The sequence below is a fragment of the Lolium rigidum genome, chromosome 7, assembly GCF_022539505.1.
Source record: "Lolium rigidum isolate FL_2022 chromosome 7, APGP_CSIRO_Lrig_0.1, whole genome shotgun sequence".
In the NCBI taxonomy this organism is placed as follows: domain Eukaryota; kingdom Viridiplantae; phylum Streptophyta; class Magnoliopsida; order Poales; family Poaceae; genus Lolium; species Lolium rigidum.
In genome coordinates, this window is record NC_061514.1 from 3,722,914 (window position 1) to 3,734,097 (window position 11,184).

Below are 11,184 nucleotides of genomic sequence, written 5' to 3' on the forward strand. Positions count from 1 at the left end.
TGTCTGTATAGTGATGCCGATAAGGCACTTTTCTTTAAAAGTTTATTTCTAGATTTTGGAGTGGACCATAAGAAGGTGATGGCTAATTGGTCTCCACACTGACCTCTCGACTCCTTTTCAAGTAAACAGAGGTGAGCACGTACACATCGGTGACGCAGAGTCGCTGACGTTGTCTATTTAACATTTTCCCACTAGTAGTTTATCTTGACCATTAAAGCTTGGAATATCTACTCAAGTCACATCAGCGGAGAAGCTGGTTGCTTCCACATTGGCTGGTTCGGTGCATTGTGTGCAAGATGTTGGATAGATTGTCTGGATCGGCTGGATAAAGTCGAGTTGTTTTTGCAACGTTTAACTTATCATGTGGTCATTAAAAACCAGCCAGCTAGCAGTTCAAAATTTCGCAGGTTTCCAAAGAAAAAAAAGATCCCAACTTGCGGGCAAAAGAATAGCATACTGTCACACAAGCATACTGCAACATCCATTTCATTAATTTATAATATGTACAGTGTTTTTTTTGCCTTTTTTAGCATGTAAAATAATAATTAAAGCAACTAAAATGGAGTATTTGTTTTGCTCTGTATTATTTTTTTGGAATACACTAACTACAAAATTCATGAAACTTTGGAGATATATAGTTCATTCTGATATCCTACAATAGAGTTCGTTTTTTAGATTGTTGTGAATTATATAGACCCATATTTTAATTTGGTGAAGCAAAGAGAGCACATGTGCTAAGGACTAAGGTGCAATAAATCCATATTTTATTTTTCCTTAGTTTATGTTCGTTACAATGTACATCGATGGTGAAGCTATTTTACAAACCATCCGCTAAATTTCACCGCAAGTATTAGTGTTAGGAAACACCAAACACTAGTTTTTCATGTTAATTACCGATATATCGCAGATTGTATATTTCTCACTTAGATCAGGACAACTATATAAGGAGGACCTTTTTCCATGGCACAACAGAGTGTACCATACACTCGGCGGACAAGCGGATGTTGCTTCAGGATGGGTGAGCTTCAGGTGAAACCATGCACCATCCTCAATCGATGCCGACGATATGTCAGTTTTCAGGTGTCGGTCCTCTTATATGAGGCATTGTTTGTGGAGCCCCTTCACCATGGATGTTGGTTGAGCCTGTCAATTGGTGGTGGCTAGCGATGCCTTGCAACTGTGTTCATTCCCGTTTTGCAGAGGTCGGGTGTAATGTTTAAAACTTTTGAGTAATAACGTGGCCTTTATTAGAAAAAAATATAGGAGCCAACCAACTAGAGATAGAAACGTAAATCAACTAAGACTCCTGATTCTAGACAACTAATATTACATGAAAATAACGAAAGATAACTAATCCTAAGATAGGAAGGTTCAAATCGGCTATATTGCTTGGCATGAGTGACATCACTCCCCCCTTCGACAAGCAGCTCGTCCTTGAGCTTGAAAGAGTACTAGTCTACCCAAGAAAACTTAAAAATCGGTGCTTGTTTCCAGCGGATCACGTGCCTCCTATTGAAAAAAAAATCCATCCAACAAGCAAAAAGACGCTTGCAATGATGCCCAGGGGTGAATTTGTCGTCATAGTTGTAGTAGAGGCCTTTAGCAAGCCGCTCGTATCTTAACTGGCGATAGCCGCATGAGTGGACAACTGTTTGGCAATGCAATTGTGGCCTTGGAAGGAGCCACGAGTCCTGGAATAGACGGCCCGACGCCTCCACATGACACTACTAGGAAAAGGCCTATAGCCGCTAGGCTTACCGCGCCTGGCTAGCTATGCGCCGGTGCTAAATAACGCCACTGAGTTTCCCTTGGTCACCAGAGTGGTATCACTGTCATCTAGTGTGTCGCTCTCCTCGTACCCGTGTGCATGATCCATGTCAACTTACACACTGATCTTTCATAAACCGATTCATCAGCAATGAAAAATTACAAATAAAGCTTATGTTTAGTTGTACTAATAACCCTTACATATCAGTCAGTAATAGTTAAACAAAAGCTTCATGAACAGGATACATCTAGCCCTCTTAATTTATGCTATAGAACGAGTCTGGCCTTGTTTGCTGCAAATGTTTTCGCTAGCAGCGGCAAATGTTATCGTCCCTTGCAGTATACCTGTGTTGACTTTTATTTGAGGATTAGTGGCTTGTTCCACTTGGGCACTTTGGGAATGAATCAAGGACCAAGTTGCTTATCGTAGGGGTTGGTAGTACGTGGCCACTAATCCTCGTTGCGTCAACAATGTCTCCAGCTTAGCTTAGACACGTCCCCTTCAGTCCTTGTGAGATTTTATCTTCCCGGCTTTGCAATGGCTCACAAGTCACAAGTCACAGGGGGCACCGAGCTAGGTAGGTAGGTAGGCAAGGAGATGAGAGGGAGCCAGCCAGGGCCGGCTCAAGGATTTGGAGGGCCCCAGGGCGAACTCTATAAATGGGCCCAATGACAGAAAAAAATGATTGCATACATAGATGGATAAAACACTTATGACCTCGTTTTTCCCCATAAATTTTCAATAACATAAGCACGTCATAAATTTTCTTGCCTTTGTTCAAACCAGTATCATACTCCACGAAACCTTCAAAACAAGGCTATCTACACCGCACCGAAACCTCCACGAACCTCCAAAACCAGGCTATCTGAATGACCGAGGTTGACTATTTCCACTGACAGCGAACTACAATTAACGAGTAATGAATGAAACTATGGAAGAAGCTATAAATACGTGTTGTGAGAAGAAAGAAAATAATGGGTGAGCGGATTGAGAGATTTGGTTCAAAACATGAAAAAATATACTAGTAATAAGTCTGCAAGGTCTCGTAGAATTTGTGACCCGAGTATTACCTCGCGGACTTGCCCAGGCCGTAGCAAAGCAGTGGCTCCATGTCTCCAATTCTCTGTGATCGTGTCTTGCTTAATTACCGAATAGGGAAAAGAAATTAGGTACTCTAGCAGTCGATAGCCCACAAAGTCGGAGCCTCCACGAATCAACAACCGGACGTTCCCAGCGGATTCGGCCTGGAGAAGAGTCTTGGTGAAGGCCATACGTGCATGCCAGATGGGCTTATTTTTTTTCCCTCTACTCTTCCCTATATGCACTGTACCAGAAATAATGGGCCCCTATTTTTGTTGGGCCCCGGACCGTCGCACTTCTTGCCCTGGGCCAGAGCCGGCCCTGGAGCCAGCTCCGCCATGGCGCCGCGCTCTCGCTGCTGCTTCTGGCCACGGTTGCCCATGCTCAGCGGCCGACGAGGACCGATCCGGGTGACGGTGAGCATATGCTCCAATCCAATTCATCTTCATTCCTGAATCCAGATTGTTGATTCGAGTTCCCCACGCTGTTCGCTCCTAGACCAGCCAGCTTTCTTGCTTCCTGTCGGCCGTCGGATCACCATCGGACGATGAATTTTTTATGGTGTGTCGTTTGTCTCGCAGCGGCGGCGCTGAACGCGGTGTTCGCCAAGCTCGGCCAGAAGGCAGGGACGTCATGGAACATCAGCGGCGACCCCTGCACGGGCGCCGCCACGGACAACACCGACATCGACAGCAACCCCAACTTCAACCCGGCCATCAAATGCGAAGTCTGCACCGGCGGCAACACCTCCGTATGCCGCGTCACCAAGCTGTAAGTGCCCCGCACGCGCTCATAGCCTGTTCGACGGAATGCCAGTTCAAGCGACGGCTTCGTTCCTTCCACCGATGAGTGCGATTGGTAGGTAAGATCGGTAAAGTTGTTGGCATGATGGGATACCTTGCGATGCAGGAAAATATACGCCTTGGACGCGGTCGGTTCCATACCAGAAGAGCTGCGGAACCTCACAGCCTTGACCAATCTGTATGAACTCCAAACCGACATTGTTTTTTTACAGTGCTCTATATACTCTGCTAACATGAAACCACCAAGTTCAATTATTTCTTATATTTGCTTCGGTTTTGTTTCAGGAATTTAGCACAAAATTACCTAACAGGGCCTTTACCATCCTTCATGGGCGAGTTGACTAATATGCAGTACATGTGAGATTCACAACTCAAAACATCATTTCATCATCAAGTGAATACATTACATTTTTTGGCATGTAATCTCACGCTTCCTCTTTTCAACACATAAGGAGTTTGGGTATCAATGCATTATCTGGACCTGTACCAAAGGAGCTCGGGAATCTTACGAATCTTATAGTACTGTAAGAAATGTTTTTTTTTGTAGCTTTACGATTGTATTTTATCATACAACTTTAGGCTTGAATTTGGTTTGAAGGGTAACTGTGCTGATAGTCTCCATGCTTTTGACATTAGAAAGTTTGCATTGTCTAACCTGGAATTTTTGGTGTATTTGTAGGAGCTTTAGCTCAAACAATTTTAGTGGCTCGCTTCCTTCGGAACTGGGAAACCTCACAAAACTTGAGCAACTGTATGTATTTTCTGGGGACTCTGTTTTCTTCTGCCAAGCCAGTTGCCTTTTCTCTTGGATCCTTGTCTAATGTGTGTTGTTTCTGTATTTCTCAATTACAGGTACATTGATAGTGCTGGCGTCAGTGGACCACTACCATCATCACTTTCCAAGCTTACAAAAATGAAACAATTGTATGCCTATTAGTTGACGTGTTGTTGATATATTATAATATTCGACACCATTCAATCTTATGTACTTCTCTTCTCTTTGTTTAGGTGGGCATCAGATAATGATTTTACCGGGCAAATACCAGATTATATTGGGAGCTGGAGTAGTTTAACCGATCTGTAAGGTCACTACTGATCTTAGTTATAGCAATTCGATCTCTAAAAAAATATACTGCAAATGATATGGATATGTTGTTTATACAGTTTCAAAGAATATTTATCTGCAGTGAGATTTGAAACAATATTATTGCAGTTTTCTGTAGTTATCTACAAGCTGAGCTTTAGTTTGTGCAAAACATAAATTGGTGTTGGAGTGGGAGATTCATTTTAAATAGTAGCACCTCTGTTCATAAATCTAAGCCTTTTTAGATACGAAGTTAGTTATCTAAAAGGCTTATATTTTGGAACGGAGGTAATAACTATTTTAGTGCAAGCGATAGCATTTTTAGTACTTGAGCCTTTCTTGAACGTGCTGAATCTCCATATGTGGCCTCTGAAGAAACAATCCATTTGACGTCTCAGTTGTTAGATCAATACACAGTAAACATTGCATCCTCCTTCCCCAACTATCCATTAGATGGTTGCTAGTTTCAGATGAGGTTATATTATCAGCGAGCATTGAATTCACTTTCTTTTTCTTCCAGGAAAGAGATATCTGTACTTTCATTACTTAGTTGCTGCATTTGTCAGGAAATGATGCTTCATATGACTAACTAGAACTATGGAATTGTAGGAGGTTTCAAGGCAATTCTTTTCAGGGTCCAATTCCAGCTACTCTTTCCAATCTGGGCCTACTGGCAAGCTTGTAAGTGCCTAATACCGGTGATAAGAGCTAAATGTCATTGTTTAATGTGAAGGTTGCAGCAGGGGAAATTAATATTTTACTTCTGTGGTGCAGACGAATTGGTGATATATTAAATGGGAGCTCTTCTTCACTGACATTCCTCAATAACCTGACATCTTTGAACACCCTGTATGTGTAACATGTCATTCAGTTAATGGCTCAAATTACAGTAGTAAATCTACAAGTTCAGTCCTAATACATGTAACATGTTTTCTTTGCAGGATTCTGAGGAACTGTAGGATATCTGATAAGCTCGTATCAACAGACTTTTCGAAATTCACGAGTTTAAATTTACTGTAAGCATTTTGTGGTGATGATAAACTACAACCAGGTTCATTTCATGCAAGATACTTGGCATTACTATGAATTATACACTAGCTGATGACATCTTTTCCTTCTGGTTATATTATTATTATAGGGATTTGAGTTTCAATAATATCACAGGAGAAGTACCACAAACCTTGTTGAATCTGACCTCACTCACCTTCCTGTATGGACTCTCTTGACTTGAAAGTGTATTTCTATGGAAGGAAGACTTTCATCATTGTTCTTGCTAATCTCTAAATTTTGTTTGTGACTAGATTTCTTGGGAATAATAGCCTTTCAGGAAGCCTTCCAAGCTCAATAGGATCATTACTAAAAAGTTTGTATGTAATGCGGTTTGATTTTTATTTACACAATAAAAGCAGGCTGGTATTTATTTAGTTTCTAATGGTGCTTTCATTCTATCATTTTGTAGAGATTTTTCCTACAACCAGCTCTCAGGAAGCGTTCCTTCTTGGGCTAAAGATTCTCAATTGTAAGTTCCAAATTCTGAAACTCACGTTATTGGCGAATCAAATCCAGCCTATAAGGTCATGTTTCGTCTCAATTAGGCTTATGTGTACACATGAAATAAGCTTGATTCCTATTTGGTAATCTGAAAATCTGTTTTGTACACATAAAATAAGCTTGATTCCTATTTGGTAATCTGAAAATCTGTTTTGGTGTCTCTATCTTAAGTATTTATAAAAAAAATTAAGATGCGTACGGCTTCTAGTGTTTATGAAGTGAGATATTAGTCTTACAGCCACAAAATCGGTCAACTATTTATGTGTCACTTGAGTTATTTCATTTAAGCTATAGGACAGAAGTTCTAAATATTCTATGAAGTATGAGCAACGCATTCTAATTTTTTTTGGTTGTTCATCCTACTTAGGAATCTGGTGACAAACAATTTCGTGGCCGATAGTTCCAGCAACAGGTTCGTCCATATTTCAGTATCTCCTAAAACACCTTCAAGTATGATTAGTGGTTCTCTCTGCTTTATTTCGGGTTCAAAACACTTTGTTACATTTGCAGTGTCTTACCTACGGGGTGGGGTTGCCTTCAGCGTAGTACACCATGTTTTCTTGGTTCTCCAAAGTGTGAGACTTCTGCATTTTGAAATTTTAAGCATGTACCTACTCGAGGAACTATACAATTGCAACTGAAGGTTCACTAAACTAATATCAATATTAAATAATTTAACCTGCTTGCAGCTTCTTCCTTCGCTGTGGACTGTGGTAGTATGCGATCTGTATCAGGCTCAGATAATTCTGTGTATGAACCTGATGATGCCAGCCTTGGAGCTGCATCATTTTATGTTACAGGAGGGCCAACATGGGGTGTTAGCAACGTTGGAAGGTTCATGGATTCACGGAATGGAAGTTATATAATCTATAGTTCACACCAGTTTCAAAATACACTTGATACAGAACTGTTCCGGAATGCAAGGATGTCACCGTCATCCTTAAGATACTTCGGTATTGGACTTGAAAATGGAAACTATACAGTTACACTTCAATTTGCAGAGTTCGACTTCCCAGATGGTCAGTCTTGGAAGAGCACAGGGAGAAGGGTTTTCGATATATATGTCCAGGTAGGTTCCTGTTTCACTGATAAGTGGTAGCCAGTATTATTAGCTTACAACCCAGTCAATATTTTTATTGTTGATTTTGTTGTTATAGGGTGTCCGTAAAGAGCAGAACTTTGACATAAGGAAGGAGGCAGGTGGGAAATCTTACACTGCTGTTAGGAAGCAGTACATTGTTCCTGTCACGAAGAACTTTCTTGAGATTCATCTCTTCTGGGCTGGCAAGGGCACTTGCTGCATTCCTTCTCAAGGCTACTACGGGCCTGCGATCTCAGCTTTGAGTGCAACACCAAGTACATACCTTGACTTGAAATAATGGTTTTAATACCAACTACCATATATTCCTCAAATTAACTTGGTAGAAACACATACTCCCTCCGCTCACAATTACTTCGCGTTCTAGGTTTAGTCAAAGTCAAACTTTGTAGACTTTGATCAAATATTTAGAAAAAATATCAACAATTATAATATAAAATTTATTGTATTAAAATCGTGATTAACTAAATTTCCGTATTATATGTATTTGGCATTACAGATATTGATATTTTTTCCTATAATCATGGTCAAAATTTAATTTTTTTGACTTTGACTAAACCCAAAACGCGAACTAAATAAAAACGGAGGAAGTAATAAAGTTGTTGAATGCAATCTTATGTTCTTGAAATAAAAGCAATTGGAAATACTAGAGCATCAATATGAAAATTAGGGTTGATACTGTACATATTTCATTTAGTCCTTTATGTACTCGTGGCTGTTATAGAAGTTTTGCTCATTCTACTTTCAATACTATGGAAAGTGAAATCACATCCAGTTAGGCTTTGCATAAAGTAAAGAATTAAGATAAATGAAAGTTGGATAAAAATATCAATTTGTCTGTTGCCTCTACTGTACTAACTATTACGTTGGTTAAACACTCACAAGAGAACTAGCGAATTAAATATACTAAACAAACTACTCAGGAATACTAGGCATGGGGTTAGATTTTTGTAAAGGAAGTCTTAGAGGAGTTTGAAATATACTGACTGTTTACATCACATTTCTAACAAGTGAACTTTGTGTCAGATTTCACCCCTACAGTGCGTAATGCTGTCGCAAAGAAGAAAGGTAGTAAAATAGGTGTGATTGTGGGGGTTATAGTTGGTGTGGCAGTTTTAGGACTGTTAGCATTTGCTGGAATCTTTGTTTGGAGGCAGAAAAGGAGAAAACTGTCGTTGGAGCAAGAAGGTATGGGATACACTAGGACTAAATTGTGTTCTAACTGAGCAAAGGAGTAGTCGAAGTAAGCATATCTTTTGTGATGTCTTGCAGAGCTGTACAGTATTGTGGGAAGACCTAATGTTCTCAGCTATGGGGAACTGAGGTCAGCTACCGAAAATTTCAGTTCTAATAACCTTCTTGGTAAAGGAGGATATGGGTCAGTTTATAAGGTTGGTTAATCTTGTACATAGTCTTGAATTTTCTTTAAAGATTTCATCCTGGAAGTAATTTCCGATAAGCTAGTAGTACAAGTAAATATTAGAAGTCACACATGTATATACGAGTTATTTTTGTATTTTTAGTTTCCCCACATACATGTTGACAAAATTTCTAAAATGAAGAGGGGACAATGATGGTTACCAGACCTGAAAGGCTGAAACTTCCATTGTTGAAAAATGTTGCCTTTTTGCAGGGAAAGTTAACTGATGGTAGGTTTGTGGCAGTGAAGCAGCTGTCTGAAACATCTCATCAGGGGAAAAAGGAATTCGCGACGGAAATAGAAACTATATCTCGGGTGCAGCACCGTAATCTCGTGAAGTTGTATGGTTGCTGCCTTGAGGGCAATAAGCCATTGTTGGTTTATGAGTACCTGGAGAATGGAAGCTTGGACCATGCTCTTTTTGGTACAAATTCTGTTGAGTGACGCAGCTAAAAAACTGCAAATTCAGGCTTAGTATAGACAACTAAATACTTAAACCCACATCTGCAGGAAAAGGGAGGTCAAACCTAGACTGGCCAACGCGCTTTGAGATATGCTTAGGCATTGCGAGAGGTCTGGCCTATCTTCATGAAGAATCTAGCATCCGTGTTGTGCACAGGGACATAAAGGCCAGCAATGTCTTACTTGATGCCAATCTCAATCCTAAGATCTCAGATTTCGGGCTCGCAAAACTTTACGATGATCAGGAGACACATGTCAGCACGAAAGTTGCTGGTACATTGTAAGTGCATTTCCACTTTGCTAACCTTTATGTTTACATACTATTTTCATCTGTATGCTTATGTCGTTTATCATCTCCTTTTTCAAGTGGTTACCTCGCACCTGAGTATGCCATGAGAGGCCATGTGACAGAGAAGGTTGATGTGTTTGCATTTGGCGTTGTGGTATTGGAGACTTTAGCTGGAAGACCAAACTATTACTCTACTCAGGACCAAAACAAGGTTTATATTTTCGAATGGGTAAGCTCACTGAGGAACTGCAGGCTGTAGTATGCTCTTTGTTATCGGTATAAGTAACCTATAGTGAAATTCCTACTAAATATTGGAAATGTAGAGCTCAAATGCTTTCACTGAATTTTAAATCAAGCCCTCCTGGCTCAGTTTTGGCATATGTGAGTGCTTCCATCATGCAGAAAAACTGCAGTGAATCCGCTACAGTGAATGTTAATAATATGCTAATTCAAAATTCAGTCTGCTCGATTTTTCTATATTACTTGAACACATATGCTGCATTTTAGCTTACCATCTTGACACTTTCAGGTCTGGGAACTGTACGAGGACAACCACCCTCTGGACATGCTAGACCCAAGGCTCGAAGAATTCGATAGCGAGGAGGTGCTCCGGGCCATCAAGGTGGCGCTCGTGTGCACCCAAGGCTCACCCCACCAGCGGCCATCCATGTCGAGGGTGGTGGCCATGTTGACGGGCGACGTCGAGGCGCCCAGCAATGTGTCCAAGCCCAGCTACATCACGGAGTGGCAGATCAAGGGTGGTGGCAACACCAGCTTCATGAGCTCCAACGTCAGTGGGCAATCGAGCTCGACTCAGAGGACTGACTCAGTGCGGTTGCCGTTCCTGGGCTCCATCATTGACGAAGGCCGTTGATTTGATTCATTCTCGCGGTCGAATTATCAGATTTATTTGAGAATGCATTCATCTTGCGGATGGTGTTTGTGCAGTCAGTAATTGTTTGCGTAAATATAGGTTTGATTTCATTTGCTAGTGCTCATACTTGCATTGCCATTGGAACTGTGTAGTAGTAGTAGCAGGTAAAGTTGTATGTGTACCGTGTACATATGTATTATTTGGCCTGTTTGGACGGGCATAAGATTTGCAATAATTTTGGCCTCGACTTTGAAGCTTGAAGAAGGCTTCGTTCGTGCCCACATGTACACGCATTTGCTCGTGAAGAATGTGGTTTCTTCGTACTTTATAGACTGGATCGTCAATCGTCAGCGAGCAGCTGATGGCTACCATCCTCCACACTGGTCTCCCGTCTCTCTGGAACAACGATAGCAAAGAGAGCGGACGCTGGCACTCGAACTTGGGATCTCGCGGCGGGTAGGGAGCCTTGACCGTTGTTTCTTGGAAGATCTACTCAAGTCACATCTCAGCGCAAAAGCTGGTTGATTCGGCATTGGCTGGTTCGTCGATTTGGGAGCAAGTTGTTGGGCAGGATGTCTGAATCGGCTGGATAAAGTTGAGTAGTTTTTTTTTTTGCACCAATTAATCATGTGGTCAGTTAAAAATTTAGCAACTTGCTAGCAGTTTAAAAATGGGGTAAGCACTAAGCAGTGGGCAAAAGAACAATAGACTATCACGCCAGCACATTGCCGCATCTATCTGCATTGTTTTGTAC

The 11,184-nt window shown here is 41.1% G+C and overlaps 1 protein-coding gene across 1 annotated transcript; it reads left to right on the forward strand.

The window, feature by feature from the left end:
• The first annotated feature begins 3,380 nt into the window (after positions 1–3,380).
• LOC124675180 (probable LRR receptor-like serine/threonine-protein kinase At1g56140) lies at positions 3,381–10,715 on the forward strand. The gene is made up of 23 exons (XM_047211250.1): positions 3,381–3,619; positions 3,758–3,829; positions 3,937–4,008; positions 4,104–4,175; positions 4,331–4,402; positions 4,504–4,575; positions 4,660–4,731; positions 5,345–5,416; positions 5,510–5,584; positions 5,677–5,751; positions 5,874–5,945; positions 6,037–6,102; positions 6,195–6,254; positions 6,654–6,698; positions 6,797–6,861; positions 6,976–7,355; positions 7,444–7,642; positions 8,412–8,573; positions 8,658–8,776; positions 9,019–9,229; positions 9,316–9,547; positions 9,635–9,785; positions 10,086–10,715. Exons 1-23 carry the CDS (start codon positions 3,396–3,398, stop codon positions 10,428–10,430), a joined length of 2,985 nt encoding a protein of 994 aa, XP_047067206.1. The 5' UTR covers positions 3,381–3,395; the 3' UTR covers positions 10,431–10,715.
• Positions 10,716–11,184: the final 469 nt, after the last annotated feature.

What these genes read in the sequence shown, in the direction of transcription:
- LOC124675180 (XM_047211250.1), top strand. Translation starts at nt 3,396, where the DNA reads ATGAATTTTTTATGGTGTGTCGTTTGTCTCGCAGCGGCGGCGCTGAAC. An exon ending in ACGAAAGTTGCTGGTACATT is followed by an intron (nt 9,548 to 9,634) that starts GTAAGTGCATTT and finishes TCCTTTTTCAAG; the next exon opens with TGGTTACCTCGCACCTGAGT. An exon ending in AGGTTTATATTTTCGAATGG is followed by an intron (nt 9,786 to 10,085) that starts GTAAGCTCACTG and finishes TGACACTTTCAG; the next exon opens with GTCTGGGAACTGTACGAGGA.